Here is a 17,305-nt window from a genome sequence, read left to right as displayed (position 1 = left end):
AAATATGCTTGATTAAATCAAAATTAAGGTTTCATATATATTTTGAACTACAATCAAGGTTTTACGAGTATAAATACACCAAATTAAAGTTAATGTATCAAATTGCATATTGAATCAAAGTTCATGTATAATTTTGATATTTATCCCTAAATTAGAATTAGAAATAAAAGAAGGAAAAAACGGTGCCGTTTTACTCGTTTTAAAGTAATAAATTACTACTAAAACCCCTCCGCTTTTTCTATAAAACCATCTCTCTCTCTCTCTCTCACTCCAAACTCTGTTGGCCAAAGAAAACCAATGCCATCTGCCGTCCACCACCTGCTCCGGCCACCGGTATGTCACCGTACCTTCTTTGTCTTCTGTCTATCTGGGTTTTTCTTACATTCCTCAGTCTTCTTGTTTTTCATGAGTAAAAATTCATCTAAAGATCGTTTCTCTTCATGAATTTGGGTTCTCTTCCTATGCTTATCTATGTTTTTATACCTATATATTGATGTAAAGTCAAATTTTGTTTATAAAAAAAGAAGAGTTGAGAATTCTGTAAAAGATTCAGTTTTTGGATGATTTTCATGCTGTTTATTCTATGTATATGCATGATACATGCATGTATGTATATGAAAAAGTGATGCACATTATCACTCCCTTTCCCACTGGAAAGTAAATGTAGTAAAATGAAAAATTACTTCTTTTTTGAAATGTTTGAAAGCAATATAAAAGGGGAAACAGTTTTCTCTTTGTTGTTGTTGGTTTTGGAGTGATGATGTTTGTGGGTAGCTAAATATGTGGAAACAGTTTTTTGGGAAGTAAAAACTCAATAAATTGAGTATATAACCAAAAAAAAGTTATTAGTTTTCTTGAAAATTGTTTCTCTGAGATTGTTAGCCATGTAGGTGTTATAATTTGAATGCTACAATTTGAACTGTCAATTTGAAGAATAAGTGATGAAATGCTATTTTCATTACTTACAATCTATTTGCACTTCTTAATTGGCATTGAGCTTACCTCCTATGAAGCTTTTTTGAGCTCTGATGTTGATGGTATCATTTGTTTAGGATTGCTTGCTTTTCTTCAAGTTCTCTGAGTGATCACTATAATTTTTGTGGACTTTTCAGACTAAATTAAAGATCCCGAAGCATGAATAATGGCATATACCTTTTTACTATTACTGAGATGTATGTGATATTGGCTTTGCCAGTTTGATATATCTCAGTGATGGATTTTAAATATAAAGGCATAGGCTGGGTAGGGGACGTTTATCAGACGTTTGAAACGCTGTGCCATGAGGTGGATAATATTGTGAATCAGGTATTAATTCTTTGACCAGGGAACTGTTTCCCCCCTTTCCCTTCCATCTTCATCACCCTTGCCGTTTTGACTTGGCTGAATGAAATCATGGGTGATTGGTAGTGTTTTATGACCTAAGAATTTGCATTGCTTGGTTTGAAATTCTTTAATAATTTCGTAAATAACTTATCTGCAGGACTCTGTCAAGTATGTTGAAAATCAGACACAGAGTGTGGGTAAAAGCATGAAGAGATTTTATTCTGATGTCATACATGATATATTGCCTCCTTTAAAACACGAAAAAGAAAGGGCGGCTTTAAAAAGAAGTGCTACAATCGATACCCATGTTAAATCCACAGCGGCTATTGAGGAGGATCACATATACACTGTTGATAAGCTATCACATGTTGAGGCTGTTGCAGTAGATCCCATTGAAATGCAGCTTGGTCATGCTTCTAATGAACTTTGCCTTTCAGATCAACTCTGTACTCCGACATTTATTGATGGGGCAGAGTCAGACATGATGCCGGGACAAACTAGCGATGGTTTGAAGAATACATGTTCCGATGTAAACATAGAAAAAAATGGCCTAATGGAAAAAACATCTGGGTCTGATGTTGTAGAGTTGATATATCCTAGCGAGGAAGAATCCTTTGGAGCTTTGGTGAATGAATGTATTGATTGTAAAGATAAAAATACATGTGCGGTTGTGGGTGAAGTTTTTTTCATACTATTTCAGTGCATGATACGGAGTTTCTAACCCCTGAAGAAGAGGGAACAGTTAATGGTAGCATCGCAGTTGATGTGGTCCAAAAACAGCTTTGTTGTGCTTTTGGTGAGCTTTGCCTTGTAGACCAACCAGGTAATTTTAATTCTATGGGTTCCCTTTTGGGGAAAGAACACAGAACTTCAAAACAAGTTGATGTTTTGAAAGATACAAAACCTGAAGTGAATATGGAAGCTGCCACAATGGAAAAGTCTTCAGCATCTGAGGTGTCACAGTTGATCTCTCCTGTTGACAAGGAATTCTGTGGTGCTTCATTGTTGAGTGAATTCATTGATTGTAATGATAAAGAACCATGGCAGGTTGAAGCTGAGGTGTCTCCTGCTACTACAGTTCATAATGTGAGAAAGCCCTATGCATCTGATGTTTTGGAGTTGATCTCTCCTAGCGAGGAAGCATCTTTTGGAGCATTGATGGTTCATGAGTCTGTTGACTGTAATGATAAAAGTGCATGTGTGGTTTGCACTGATGTTTCTTATGCAACTTCAGTTCACAATGACCAAAACACGAGAATGGTTAAGAATGACCTTGCAAATGACTCTGACTGTGTCTCGGATGCTTCATCTGGTATTACTTCTTTGCAAATGTCTTCTTCAGCCATACGTTGTCAGGAAAATATGGCCGAGGTCAGAGTTGGTTCTTCTTGTGCTTCAAGAATTAAGGACTTCTGTTTGCCTCAGAATCCACCAGAAAACTTACCTGCATACAAACATCTTTATCATGACTCCATTGATGCATCATCTTCCTTGTTGACCCCACTTTTATCGAATGAGAAGAAGTTGACCGGGGCATTATCCATTGTGTCTAGCAATGAACTGTCCATGGAATCACTTGGTTGGTATCCTGTTCTTATGTAATGATAAAGATTTATTTTGTTTCTTTATATAATTGGTTTTCATCTCATTATTAATTTGGCAGAAGCTGATGTCACTAATCTTTGCCCAAGATAAATGGTTTCCTTTAATGTTATACATTTTTTGAGGACTTGATTTGAACCTCACAATAAAATGTTCTAATTTACAGTAGCTTTTGATATTTTTCGTTGGAGTGAATGAAAGAACTTCTGACTTGAAAGCTTTATCTAGTTCATTACCTTCTCTCTAATTTTGAAAACCATAAACAGGATCAATAGATGATTCCATTGATGATGTGAGTATATCTTCCATGGATACCATTCAATTACGTGACGAGATGAAGCTTGAGGATAGCTGTGTAATCGTTGACAGCACTGCACTTTATGCCGCCTCTCGTATAATAAGAAAGCACAGTATCATACAAGGTTTCTCTCCCACTCTCTCTCTCTCTCTCTCTCTCTCTCTCTCTCTCTCTCTCTCACACACACACACACACACACACACAGTTAGTTGGACTTAGGTGGAAATGTAGGATATGGCTATGTTTCTAACACGGATAATATAGGTATATGTCGAACATGGGTGCAGACACAGTACTTCAAGTACACAAGCTGCCTACTACTTTGTTGCATCGGTCTGTCAGACAGTTGTCTTTGATAAATGATAACCATCTCGAGTCTGAGTAACATTGATCTTGCTAATTCGAGTTGCTTACTTTGTTGTTCTCTTTCAATAGAAAAGGATCCAGGATGCTTTAACTTCAAAAAAGAGGTTGGCAAAGGAGTACGAGCAGCTAGCGATTTGGTTCGGAGACACGGACACGGGATTAAACCACGAATGTTTACAAACCCTACGGCCATCTTGCACGATGGCGACATCAGAGTGCAACAATATACAAACAGAAGTTGTAAGTGATTCCGAGTGGGAACTCCTCTAAGTAAAGAAACTCGGGTTTCCTCGAACCTTTTGCTTTTGCCATTAGAATGAGTTTCAGTGTGAATAATCATGTTCAAAAGTTTCACCTTGTGTGAATAAGCATGTTTAATCAATCTGTCTTGTACATCAAGTAGTTTACCTTACCATAAGTGGCTCAACATTTCAACTCTTGATGGTATATATTTTTCTTATATGTATATTCAGAGGGCTGGAGCCAGTTTTTCTTCATAATTAAGCTTTGAGAGCTCTCTTTTTGAGACAAAAAGGCCACAGTTTGGGGTGAGGGGAATGGTCATTGTGTCGAGATTTGAACCTGAGCTTGCTAAATACTTTCTTTTAAGGGTGATTGTATGAATCAATTGGACTTAGTCATGAGTTCGATAACTCACTTTTAACTATGCATTCATTCGGGTCTGGTTAATATAGGATGTTGCTACTTGAGGCTTCTTAAAATTTATCATGTAATTTTTTGTTATTAAAAATAAAATTTGAAATAAAAATAAACTGAAAAACAAGGAAAAAAGTTTAAAAATAAATCCCAATCCCACCTTATTTTTACTCAAAAAGATTGATTCTTCTTAAAAATAAAGATTGGTCCCTCTTAAAAGGGATTCTTAAAAGGTCAGGTTGCTCTCAAAAAAGATTAATTTTTCTTAAAAAGAATCGCTCTAAAAAACTCAAGTAATAATAAAATGAGTTCCTTAGGTCTAACAAAAATCGTTATGTTTAAGCTAATATTTATTATTGATGTTTATGGGTCGGGTTAGGTTCGGGTTAAGTTTAAGTATGATATTAATATATTTTATGTTTATCTAAGTTTGACTCAAAATATGTGCCTAAAATCTTGTCCAAGCTTACTCATATTTGTAAAAGAACAATCTAAATTCATTTTAGGCTTCTTCATATTATTTTTATTTTTAAAAATATTTATATTATCTTAATTTAATTTTTAATATATTTTTATTTATTAAAATTTTTATTTTAATTATTTTAGTATTTACATTAGAGTAGTATTGTATATTTAGTATATGTTATTTTTTCTAATGTGTTATAAATTACATGATACATAAAAATAACATAATATAAAGTATTACAAACTTAAAAATGGATTGCGTTGGGCTTGGGCCTTGAATATTCAAGTCTAAGCCCGGGTTATATTTTAAACCGGCCTAATTTCTTATCTAAGTCCATCTTTTGGATCTAATTTTTGCCTTAATCTATTTTTCGAGTCTAATATTTTTGTTCAAAACCCTCCCAAATTAATAAAAATATTTATATTTAAATTTAATTATAAAAAATATATTAATATTACTCTAAAATCATTTTTTAATTATTTTTAAGCAATAAAACGGGCTGAGATGAGAGCAGACCGAGTTGGCTGCCCAACCCATCTCGGATAAATCTTTAGGGAACCAAAGTACCAAACACTGCAGCTGGAAAAGTGACTAAAATGGATGGAAGAAAGTGAGTGCAAAGTCATTTATAGTGAATTACATCAGATACCAAATGGTTTGATTAAACAAAGACTAGCATTTTAAGTCAAGTCAACATTATACTGTCTTTTTTAAGATGATAACTAAGCCAGATGTTTTCCACTGCAGGCTGCAGCAGCTTCTTTTCTCTCTCTGCAATTCATTTCAACTCCCTAGGCCTAAGCTACCTTCATCAACTCCTCTTTTGCTTCCCATATGTGTATGAGCTTTTGACAGTAAACTTGCATGCTCTTCTTTTTCGACATCACAGCAATTGTCTCAGAGTCTGACTGCAATTTCTTTCTTGTTACATCACATGCAGGCCGAGGCTGCCTTCAATTCGACTGTCTTAGCATCTCAATATTGATGTTCCAGGTACTGTTCTCTTTTTCAACTGAAATCCGTCATTGCTGCTCTCTTTGGAAGACTGGGTTGGGTTTAGTTTTCATTTTACCTTGCTTCTTTAAGATGGGTTGAATCTAAAACTCCCTTTTAACATTTAAAAATTATTCATTTTTCGAATAGCTATGAATGCTTTAAAGAAGATGGAAATGGAGAGTTCGGAGTATCACAAAAATAAATATTTTTTTATTATTGTCGCTCAAAAAAGAAAACAGAAAACTGACATAAATGGAGCTAATATAAACTGAGGTATATACTGCTCCAAATTACAAACACCATAACAACAAATCCGGAATAGTCTTCTCTGAAAACCAATGTCAAAGGGAAAAAGAGTTTGACAAGTTCATACATTGGGAAAAACCATGAAGGCTCACAAACAAATGGCTTTACCCTCCTAAACTACCATCTCTATTCATTGATCCTACGACCAGCCGAAGACATAATCGAGAACATAAACGAGCGCCAAGGAGAAAGGATAAAGGATGTAAGCGATTGAACATGTCCAAAGAGGGAAAGTAGTTCGGAAACTAGCGAACGCGCCCATCACGATGCAAACAATGAGAATCACCAGCACTTCGGATGAGAAGTCCCATGTCAATCCCCGGACGTAAACGAGTGCCAAGAAAACCGACAGGCAGAGAACGTTATTCATGGTTACTGCTCCGTAAAGCTGCATTGAGGAATTCGAAGATTAGGATTTATTTATACGGCAGCTTGATGATCAGACAAGTGGGGTAACAAGAAACTAACCTCGGAAAATGTTAATGATGCAGTTCTCTGCTTTTTGCGGGTAGCGAAGATAATGGCTGATACGGCTTCACTAGAGTTCGTAGCCAATGGCAATGCAATAAATGAGATGAAGAACGATGGAATACTTGTTGCGGTTGAAAAGTTATCGACAGCATCTACGAGTGGATCAGCAAATGCAGCTGCAATCAAGGTGCCTACTAGGAGCATCAGTACTGCTTTGAAGGAGATCCACCTTGGGTTTTCAACATGTTCAACAACCTCATCACTTTGTTCCTCTGACCCCAACAAAGCATGTTCTCTCTTGGTTTGCTGCAGATTTGCACGATAATTCGAAGAATTCAGTTTGTGTTAATTATAATCTCTAGAGAAGTTGCCAATGGTCGACTTACCTGGTGAAATTGGTCAATAAACTTAAACGTTCCGGCGTTAGGTTCGAGATAAGCACCCCCAGTTTGCTTTGCTTCATTAATCCACTTTGTGATTCCTTTTACAAACTCTTCTTCTTGAATATAAGAGTCGAGGGAGGTATCAAAATCTGCCATTACTTTCATCACAGCGTCATCCTTGTCGAAGTCTATCTCTTCAAATCTGATCCCTATAATCAATGCTTTCAACTCGGAAGGTGAAAGATGACCATCACGGTTCTCATCGATTGTCTCGAACAACCTATCCAATGTTGTTTAGAAAGTTTGTAAATGTTAAGAGTAACCGGAAGGAAGTACCAGGAGAAATTGGAAGCTTTTGCTTTAATGTTAAAAGGTTCAAAACTAACTTTCTTATGATCTCTGTATTAGGTTCACCATCCTCGGTAAGAAGCTTTCCAAAAGCTTGCTTTTTCAAGTGTCTTAAGATCCCCGATATAACATGTTTGTGCTTCGCAAAAGCTAGTCGTCTTCTCTGGATCCATGGCTGAAATACCTGCAAATTACATATATCATAAGATACAACTACTAGAAGAGTAGAAGTGTCATGAAGGTATGTCGCTCTAACTCTTCATTTTTCTTTAAGCACTCATATTTAATAACCGTGTCTAATGCATACCCGAAATAAGATATTGAAACATGTGATGATGGAATTCCTTCTTGAAAAGTTTTATTACCTGATAAACACAATAAGAAACCAACATTGATACTGATATGATCAGTGCAATCAAAACTGCTAGGTGTCTTCCTGAAGTTGAATTGAGAAGTTGGGGTAGTTGAACAATAACAAAGGGGATAACTGATATAGCCATTATACTTGCAGCATAGCAAGTCCAAATATCGGTACTCACACCAGTCTCTGCAATATTGTACACACTTTAGATTAGCAAATATTCTGCCATTGAAGATTAGAGTCGGACCTAGTTTTCCAACCCATTTTCTGAAGTTATTTTGACTTGTGTTACTTCAATTTTTCATTTTTTCTTGAACTACTTGTATTTGACACATATAAATACATGTTTATAGGGATATGGCATACTCACATTTGACATTTACTCGTACCAAACACTTGCACTCAAGTCAGTAATATAGAACTCAGTCAAACAGACTTGGTAACTGTATAATGCTTGCTATAACAATCTATGTTGCTTCAACTCATTTTTTCTCTAAAGTACCCATGTCTGCCACTTGTATTTGACATATTCAAATATGGGTATAGGAGTAGGATTCCCTAAAGTACTCCTGAGTCCAAGTATAGAAGATAATAACTTCGCAACCAGTCATAGTAAACTATCTAAGAATGATGTAAAGCAGAGTTGTGCACCTGTTAGGTGAAATCCTTTAGTAATAGTTCCATCAACCGCAACTGAGTCGCGAATATCACACCGGCCAACAACAACACAGGAACCCCATATCACAGTGAGAAGCATGACAGTTGACCCTGCTAGCAACCCCATTCCTACGGAGACCTGATCTTGAGCTGTTTCTGCTGTTCCAGAAAGTCCAGATACTGGCAAGAACAAACCAAATTAAAACCACACTAGATGTAAAACTACTAAGTAAGTGAGGCCAAATGATGGCCTGATAATCATTTAAAACTAATTGCCTCTATGAATCAATTACTAGTAATATAAGCAACATGCTTTGGACCTCATTGAGTTTTTATCTCTTAATTTCATTTTTTTCATTTATTTAACTGTTTTTATATAGAAATTAGTAGTGTGATTGTTAGTATGTTGTAGCTCATTTTAGTGAGTAGTAATGGCATGCTTGATAAGGGAAAAGGAAAGTAAAACAAAGTTATTTTCCTCCTTCATATAATATCCATTTTCTTTGTAACAAAAATATTTATATATAATATATCATTAGCTTATTAATTATATTTCATTCTGTAAGACTAAAATCTTGCTGGGAAAAGAAAAAAAAAATCTGGATAGAGTTTACTTTCACTTCAAAAACCCATTTTTATTTATTATTGTGGGGATAAAATCCAATTCTTGAAAGAGTCAAAAAGGGGTTGCTAAAAGGTCTATTGAAAAGAGACATTTGGCAATGGCAGCAATAAATTATTCTATGCACTCTGAATCATATGAAAATGTTTAAACATAAGTTCCAAAAGCATAATTTTATATATAAAATTTTCTAGAATAATAACCCTTCAAGTAAAAAAAAAAAAAAAAGAAGGAAAGAGGGTAACAAGTAAACAGAAAATTCAACCCAAAATTTGCTAATGTTCCGGGAATCTTAAAATCTGAATATTTAAGATCTGGGGTGTTCAAAGATTCTTCCTAGGGAAAAGACAAGATCTAAAATTTTTCGACTTTCCTGATCCATTTTCTGATCAATCAACCAATGAAAACTAAAGATACAGAGCAGTAACACCTATTTTCTCCTCAACCAAACAAATAGAATAAAACACAATTCAAACAAAAGAACAAAAAGACTTCAAACTTACCAAGAATAAGCATTGCATCGGGAAGTGCTCCAAGAATAGGCAAGAACAATCCTCCGACAATACCAGGACCGAGGATCTCAAGCAAAAGCTCACTTCCATTAGACAAGTAAGTAGCAGCTAAAAACATAAGGTATCCATAAACAATGATCAAAAACAAGTTGCCGAGAACTGTGGTGGTACAGGGTAAGAACCCATAGGTTTGTTCACACGATTCCTCCGCTGAAAACAGGGGCTTGAGTGAGAGGAAAGGTGGGTTTTTGACGGTGGAGATTCCATCGGAAACGAGATCGGTGGGGGATGAAGGACCGGTGATAAAACGGGCAGTAGATGGGAAAGAAGAGAAATAAAAGAGGAAGATGAAAAGGAGCAATAAACGCTGTGGTGCCATGGCTTTCTGAGGGAATTCTAGGACATGGGAGAAATAGTTTGAGACCTGTAAGTGTAGGATTGAAGCATTTATCTATGTATACGCGCACTTACGCAACTTGGCACCGTTACAATCTTATTGCCAATACTATTACTTAACACAGTTGACAAAGGTCCAACTTCAGGTTAAATGTAATATATTAAATTGATCATATTTTTATAATTATATTGTATTATCAAAACAAGGGGTGAGCGTTTAATCGAGTCAAGTCAAATCGAGTGAAATTTTTTGAGTTAATCGAGTTAACGAGTCTTATTTTATTGCTAACTCGATTTGAAATTTTTTCGAATCGAGTGAAATTATTCGAGTTAAATTAAAAAATTAAACATGTTAAATTAAAATCTTATTATAGTATAACTAATTCCGTGTTAGAGTACATAATTTTGAAACCATATATATTTGAAAACTTTTTCAAAGCAAAATAAAAAAAATTAAGATACTTTAATATGATAATCTTGAATCATTAATTAACTTATTGCGAAATTATTATTTTACGATTTTAACTTTTTTAGATTTTTTTAAATCTAAATTTTGGAAATTTTAATAAACATTTTGAATTTTTAAAATTATTTTGATTTTTTTTTGTAATTTTTGTTAAGAGACAATTTGCTCATTTTCAAAATTGGCAGAGCTCAAAAGGATATTTTCACCAATTTGTTATTCAAATTATTTCAACTATAAAATTCAACTCGAATCGAACTTGAAACTCGAATTATTTATTCTAGTCGACTTGAATAACTCGATTTGATCAACTCGACATTTGAAATGTTTTTCGATTTTTTCGAATCGAATCGAGTTCTCTGTTCACCCCTAATCAAAAACATATTTTAGAACTATCTGTTCTTTTTGATACAACGCCTAGAATTATCCATACTCCCTTTCTAACCCTTAACTAGGAGGATAATGCGCTTCAGTGTACTCGAATTCACGTCCTCCTACATTGACAATAATGACGATTCCAACAAAGCTAAGACTCAATCGATAATATTCATTATTTGATTAAAAACCAAATTTTAAATAATTTTCTTAATCGAGATCCCAACTTAATTAAGCATATTAGGAAAGTATAAATAGATAATTGTATTTTTTTATATAAAAAAACTGAAATTGACTTGATAAATCCAAAATAATATAAAACAATTTTAGTTTTATTCTCATGAATCTCTCCTTAATAATTTATTTTATATAACTTTTAACATATTATATATTCGAATTAATATTTATATTATTTATTTACATCGTAGATTAATGCAAATTTATTTTTTGGTAAATATGTAAATTTAATTTTAATTTGAGGTAATCTTTTCTTTTCAAAATTAACAAAGCTAAATCATGTGGAGAGTGTGAAATTAAAGGGTAGAGGGAACAGAAAAGGAAATATATTTATTTTTATATATTGTTTTGGTAACTAAATCCAGATCTGATGTATTTATTTATTAGGTTGCTTCACAATTTATTACTTTTTAGTCCACCAAGATTCTCGATCTGCAAGAAATACGTACTTTTAAAAGGTTAAAATTGTGCCATAAGTCCTCTATTCTTTCAAAATTTTGAAATTTAGTCTTAGTAATTTTCTTTTATTTTCAAGAATTCAATACTTTTTCATATTTTAAAATTCAGGTCTAATTTTTAACATTGTTGATTCTTTTTGTTAAATTTGTTAATGTGACATTTTGAAATAGAAGAAATATTCACTTTATAGACATGTAATTAAAAAAATTAATAGTGCCAATAGAACTAAATTCTTGAAAATAAAAATATAGAAATTAAATTTTAAAATTTAAAAATATAGAGATTTATGGAATATTTAAAAATATTGAATGCGGACGCCAAATATCGAGCTTATATCACTTATCTCGAATTTGTAATGATAAGCGTTTGATTGAGTTGATCTCATTCATTATTTAGGTTTAAATTATTTGTGAAATTACTAAAACGTATTCTTTTACAAAATAAAAAGTATAAGTACGAGGGTGTTTATGTCTATTTATATTTTATATAAAATCTAAAATTAAATACATGATAGAATTTGAACTTAACATAACATTATTTTCAATATCTCAACATTATCATTTTAACTAAAATTTATTTATTTATTTGATCAATTTTTATTAAATATATTTTTATATATTTATTAAATTTAATAACTTTTAAATACCTTCTATGATAATTTATTACAACTTCCATTTATTTATTTATTTTCACTGTTTTAAGAAAAAATTACTTTCTTGGAATTGTCTTTAAATTTTAATTAGAATTTTTTACTATTTAAAATTATTGTAAATTAAAATTTGATCATTAAAACTAAAATTAAAATTTCAACATAATATAATTATTAATCCTTTTTTCAATTATGGCAAACATGATTAAATGGTAATAAACCTAATCCCATTAAAAAAATAAACCTACCCCAAAAGTTTCCATTTACTAATTAATTATATAGAAGGTGTAAAGGACCTTCCCTCTGTTGGCACATGGCACCTCATGCTGTGGTGTTACTTTTATTATAGATTCATGGCCAAATTTTAGTTTTGGCCTTTTTATTATGTCTTAATTTATGATTTAATCTCTATGTTTTAATTTTTAACTTAAAAGAGAATGGTCAAATTTTAGTTTTGGTTCCTATGTTATGCTGAAACTCGAGGGTTAATCTATATACTTTAATGTTTTTTTTATATAATTTGGTCCTCTACTTTATAATATCATTAGTTAGTCTAAATAGTTAATATTGTTAATTATTTCGATCACAACGTTGAAACCGATTTTCTTTAAAACACGGAAAAAAATTATTATGATAAATTTGGACGAGTGTTTTAGGAATTTCAACATTATTTTTATTCTTACATGACTACCGAATGAATATTATTTTAATTTTAAAATGTTACTTTAGTAAATTTAATAGAATAATTTTAATAGAGATAATAATTGAATATGAATTTTAAATTCGACAAGTAGATGACTAAATTCTTGAAAATAAAAGTAGAAGACTAAATTCTAGATGTACGTATAGAGACTTAAAAAAAATATTTTAACCTATAATTTAACACAAATGAATAATCAGTTCAACACGAAGCGAGGAATAGTACTAGTAATAAACTATTTTAGTTTTCGAAGGGCATGTAATGAAATAAGGAAAAGTGGAAGAGTTGCTAAAGAAATTGCCCATAAACTGGCCTAAAGAAAAAAAGAAGAAGGTAAAAGCCATAAAAATTGAAGATGGAGACTTTGATTGTGTTGGTAATACTGATTATGTGAATTCTTTTTAATTATTTTGAATTGAAATATTAATTTAATTAATTATTTAATTCTTAAAATTGTTGGTATAATTGTCATGAAAAATAATTACTACAATGACTAACAAAAGGTAATGACAGAAAGTTTGAAGGGATAGATATTTTATAAAATAATTATGTAAAGGGTAAATTTATTTAATAAAAATAAAATAGACAAAAAAAAACCCCTCAGGTAGGACACAAACTAATAATTATTATATGACTAGCATCATAAAAGAATAATTAAATTCCATTTATTCCTCGATTTTAGAATATTTTATTTCTGGTGGTCAAAGTTTATTTGTGTGGATATTACGTGGCCTTTTAGCTAACTGATGTTACACGCGGCGACACGTTGTTATCACGACTTTGATTTTCATTTCATCAAATTTTGGGATTTCTCGCCACCTAACTCAAATCTCATTCATTACTCCTTATCTATTATTGTGGATTTTTTTTATTACAATATTTATAAAAATTATTTAAGTTTATTTTTTAAAATATGTTTTAAAAAAATTAAGATTATTTTGATATTTATAAATGTCAAAATCCGCAATGTGATAAGGAGATTGATTTCCGCAAAAGTAGATAATATGTGCAAATTAAATGGCTACCACCCAACTATAGCTGGATTAAAGTTAATATTAATGGTGCCTCAAGTAGGATTGGGTATTGGTTTGCGATAGGAGGTGTTATGCGGGACTTTCATGAGAATTGGATAGTAGGGTTCAGAAGATTTATTGGGAGAAGTTCTACGATTAATGCTGAATTGTGGACGATTCATCATGTCTAAAGAAGGTAAGGTGAATGAATTTCAACAAGGTGGTTGTTGAAAGCGATTGTTTGACTGCTGTAGAGTTGATCAAGGATATCTCCATGAACGTTCCTTCTATGGCCTAATTTAAAAGATTGAGTAAGAAAGCAATTTCGGATGGTTAAATTCCAAAATGCACAAAGAGAAGGTAATATGGTAGTTGATTAGCTAGCTAGAAATTGTCTTGTACTAATGTAATTATTGAATTTCCTAATTCCCATGTCAAGAGATTATTATTAAACGATAAATTTAAAAATACTTTTTATAATAAGTGATTGATTAAAGGCATTCGATTGCTTTCTTTTAATTAAATAAAAAGTTTGTATGTGTTAAATTCTTCACAAAATTTATTTTTATTTATCAAGAGAAATATCGATAAAATACAATAACAATACCTTGACCCCAATAGGCAATAGGTTGAACTAACTCATATAATACAAGGGACCTCCCCACTTTAAATATTTCACTTATTTTCTTTTGTTTTTATCGAAAATCTATAAAAAAATCCTTTTAAATTTACTATTTTCTCAATATTGTGGGGTTTTTATTAAAATATTATAAAATTGCTTAAACTTATTTATTAAAAGAAATATGTCTTTTAAGATTATCTTTGACATTTATTGATGTCAAGAACTGTGCAAATTAAAATTTTCATGAAATTCATATCTTTATTTGTGAGGAGAAGGATTAATGAAATATAGAAATACATCATCTATGTGTCAATAAAATGATTGGAGGTGAATATAAAGGGGGCACAAACAAGGTTTGACAACCTCTTATTTGTAGCATGAACCCTAGAATGTCCCCCTAAAGCACTGCTATGAAAATGACCAAACAATGCCCTCTTGAGATTCACATTTGCCCCCGCAACTAAACTTCCTCTTTCTCCTCAAAAAATGACCATCCGATGTATATTTAGCATGGCTTCTACGATTCCTAATGAACTCTTTAATGAGTTTCTTCAGCTTATCATCAGTGTCCTGAAAAGCTTGTATTTGAGGCACCAATTCAGAAGCTATATACTACAACCAAAGAAGATAAGATAGCCTTACCCTTAATAGGCCTTCTGGACAATGCATTAGCCACCATATTGGTAGCACCTTTCATGTAGCAAATCTCAAAGTCATAACCCAGCATTTTACCAGCCCGCTGTTGTTGAAAAGGGGTTACAGCCTGATTAGCAGTGAGAAATCTCAAACTCTGATGATCAGTGTAGATTTTAAAATGTTTTCCTGCTAAATAGGGATTCCATTTCTTCACAACAAACAACACAACTAGCACCTCCTTATCATAGATGGATAAGGCTTGATGCCTTACTGAAGTAGGCCAATGGCCTGCCCCATTGTTGCAGCACGACACTCACCCCCAGACCAGGAACATCAATTTCCACCTCAAAGTCTTGAGTGAAAAATAGTAAAGACAGAATAGGGGCTGAACATAAGGCCTGCTTCAACTGTTGAAAAGCTGCTCCAGCAGAATCAGACCATTGCCACTGATCCTTCTTCAAAAGGTCAGTTAGCGGTTTGGCTAATAAACCATAGAGCTTCACAAAACGTCTGCAATACCTTGATAACCCCAAGGAAGCTCTTAAATCTTTGACAGATTGGGGAGTATGCCAATGCAACATAGACTGAACCTTTGACTGATCCATTGCCACATTACCTTTAGAGATGATATACCTCGGATACTCAACTATTGTGGCCCTAAAAGAACATTTACTTCTCTTAGAAAATAACTTATGTTGCCTTAACAAAGTCAGAACCTCTCTCTAGTTCTCAAGATGACTAGAACAATCTTAGGAATAGATATGAGTCGGAAAAACTGAAAAACAGACCTTAGAAAAAGTCAAGGAAGTAGTTCTAGACTTCTTACGGCAAGCAGCAGAGATAGCTGAAGACGCAACCCTCAATGGCACCACAATGAATGATATAAAGAAGGATGGTATGTTTGCTGCCTTTGAGAAGGTTTGAACACTGAATATCAATGGCTCTGCCAATACTCCCGATATAATTATCCCAATCACCATATACGCTATAGCTTTAATCCATCCCTGTTTTGATCCATTCTCACCAACTCCATTGCTATTACTCTCTTCTTCCACCAATTTATCTGTTTCCTCTCAAGTTCTCTAGCATTTCATAAAGCAATTATAAGCATTTAATTAGTCAAGTCAAAAGAAACTAAGTTATCTATGCTTGTGTTTAGATATAGATCTGTCCATGAATTGGATGATCAATTTGGTCCGATAGGTTCAATTAGATTCTAATTAGTCTTTGGCTTGGCCTAAATTCGATTCAAATAATAAAAATAAATTGGTTAAAATGTACTGTTAGTTCTTGAACTTAGATGGAATTTGAGATTTAGCCTCTATATTTTAATAGTTCAAAATAAATCTTCTTACTTCTCCAATTTAAAATTCTAGCTCAACTATTATAGTTATCTGTCAAAATTTGTTAATTTAACATATTTATTTTCTGTCGGTCATATGTTACATCCATCATATGAGGACAGCCTAATCAAAATTTTAAGTTGACAAATTTTGTTGAAATGTAAAGATTAACAACCCATTTTAACCAAATATTTTAATTTGAATTTAATTACTATATATATACTAATATAAATGTATATTTTAATATTTTATTAATACGTGCACAATAAAATTTGAAATTGGGTCAGGACTAATATATAGTTCTACTGATGCATAGAGAAAGAAAATATATAACTCCTTTTTGTCCTCGCTCATTTTTAATTTTCAATTTTTGTATATTCAACCCTTAAGTAGTAGGGGTTGTAAATCTATCTTACGATGTCGACTCTGTTAATTTTCTCCGGATAAAGGTTTGGTTGGAATTGGAAAGTAAAATCTTGAATTTAGTAACTCAGTATGAGAAATTATGTTTGTTTGGAAAGAAAATTAGACCTAGAAAAGGAAAATGAGGACTTACTTGGTAGAAATCATGTTGAGGCTGAATTTCTTTTTGAGATGTTTTAAGCCACTTTGAAATCCCATTGATGAAGTCGTCTCCACTTGTGTCAGGATCTTCAATTACTTTGGCAACTATCTGATTTGGATTTAAAGGGACTGTCTTGTTCTGATATGCAGTTATCCCCATCTTTATCACTTGTTTCCGATTGCCTATTTCAATAATGAATACACTATCTAACAACAATAACAATAATAAAAACACTATCTCATATAATTGTCGAAATTGATTATGCTCTAGCTGTTGAAGCTCTTAATGATAGGCTCAAAAGACAGATGAATAGAGATTTGATTATGAGAATTTAAAAACTTTGTAAGAGAGATTGGAAGGTGAGAATTCAGTAAGTCTCGAGGGAGGCAAATACTATTGCTCACACTCTGACTAGATTGATTGAAGAATGATGGTCAAAATTTGATTTATGATTCTAATGTTTGTTTATACTTGATCTA

The 17,305-nt window shown here is 32.5% G+C and overlaps 2 protein-coding genes and 1 long non-coding RNA gene across 4 annotated transcripts; 1 reads left to right on the top strand and 2 right to left on the bottom strand.

Moving 5' to 3' along the window:
- Positions 1-250: 250 nt before the first annotated feature.
- Positions 251-7,460, top strand: LOC105761304 (uncharacterized). 2 transcript variants are annotated; one of them, XM_012579080.2, is made up of 8 exons: positions 251-333; positions 1,113-1,305; positions 1,481-2,902; positions 3,192-3,347; positions 3,488-3,556; positions 3,659-3,829; positions 5,460-5,550; positions 5,653-7,460. In XM_012579080.2, the coding sequence occupies exons 3-8, from the start codon at positions 2,161-2,163 to the stop codon at positions 5,681-5,683; spliced, it is 1,260 nt and encodes a 419-aa protein (XP_012434534.2). In that variant the 5' UTR covers positions 251-333; positions 1,113-1,305; positions 1,481-2,160; the 3' UTR covers positions 5,684-7,460. The 2 variants fall into 2 exon arrangements, with proteins under 2 accessions (XP_012434534.2, XP_012434536.2); XM_012579082.2 differs by lacking the exon at positions 3,488-3,556.
- Positions 5,897-9,837, bottom strand: LOC105761302 (hypothetical protein). Its single transcript, XM_012579079.2, has 7 exons — positions 9,360-9,837; positions 8,229-8,414; positions 7,582-7,763; positions 7,255-7,400; positions 6,872-7,148; positions 6,483-6,791; positions 5,897-6,402 (listed from the first exon to the last, which is right to left on the bottom strand). Exons 1-7 carry the CDS (start codon positions 9,745-9,747, stop codon positions 6,154-6,156), a joined length of 1,737 nt encoding a protein of 578 aa, XP_012434533.1. The 5' UTR covers positions 9,748-9,837; the 3' UTR covers positions 5,897-6,153.
- A 4,683-nt stretch (positions 9,838-14,520) lies between these two features.
- On the bottom strand, positions 14,521-17,284 carry LOC128034675 (uncharacterized). Its single transcript, XR_008190814.1, has 2 exons — positions 16,818-17,284; positions 14,521-16,000 (listed from the first exon to the last, which is right to left on the bottom strand). It is a non-coding gene; the product is annotated as an uncharacterized LOC128034675 (long non-coding RNA).
- Between the last annotated feature and the right edge of the window lie 21 nt (positions 17,285-17,305).

This window comes from Gossypium raimondii, chromosome 11 (assembly GCF_025698545.1).
Source record: "Gossypium raimondii isolate GPD5lz chromosome 11, ASM2569854v1, whole genome shotgun sequence".
NCBI lineage: Eukaryota > Viridiplantae > Streptophyta > Magnoliopsida > Malvales > Malvaceae > Gossypium > Gossypium raimondii.
This window is presented reverse-complemented; position numbering and strand designations above follow the sequence as displayed.

Bases quoted from the DNA above. Each gene is read 5' to 3' on its own strand.
- LOC105761302 (XM_012579079.2), bottom strand. From the start codon at position 9,747: ATGGCACCACAGCGTTTATTGCTCCTTTTCATCTTCCTCTTTTATTTC. The intron at 8,415-9,359 runs GTAAGTTTGAAG...TGTTCTTGCCAG, and splicing joins CGATGCAATGCTTATTCTTG to TATCTGGACTTTCTGGAACA. The intron at 7,764-8,228 runs GTGCACAACTCT...ACAATATTGCAG, and splicing joins TAAAGGATTTCACCTAACAG to AGACTGGTGTGAGTACCGAT.
- LOC105761304 (XM_012579080.2), top strand. From the start codon at position 2,161: ATGGGTTCCCTTTTGGGGAAAGAACACAGAACTTCAAAACAAGTTGAT. The intron at 3,348-3,487 runs GTTTCTCTCCCA...CGGATAATATAG, and splicing joins AAAGCACAGTATCATACAAG to GTATATGTCGAACATGGGTG. The intron at 5,551-5,652 runs GTATGAGCTTTT...CATCACATGCAG, and splicing joins CTCTTTTGCTTCCCATATGT to GCCGAGGCTGCCTTCAATTC.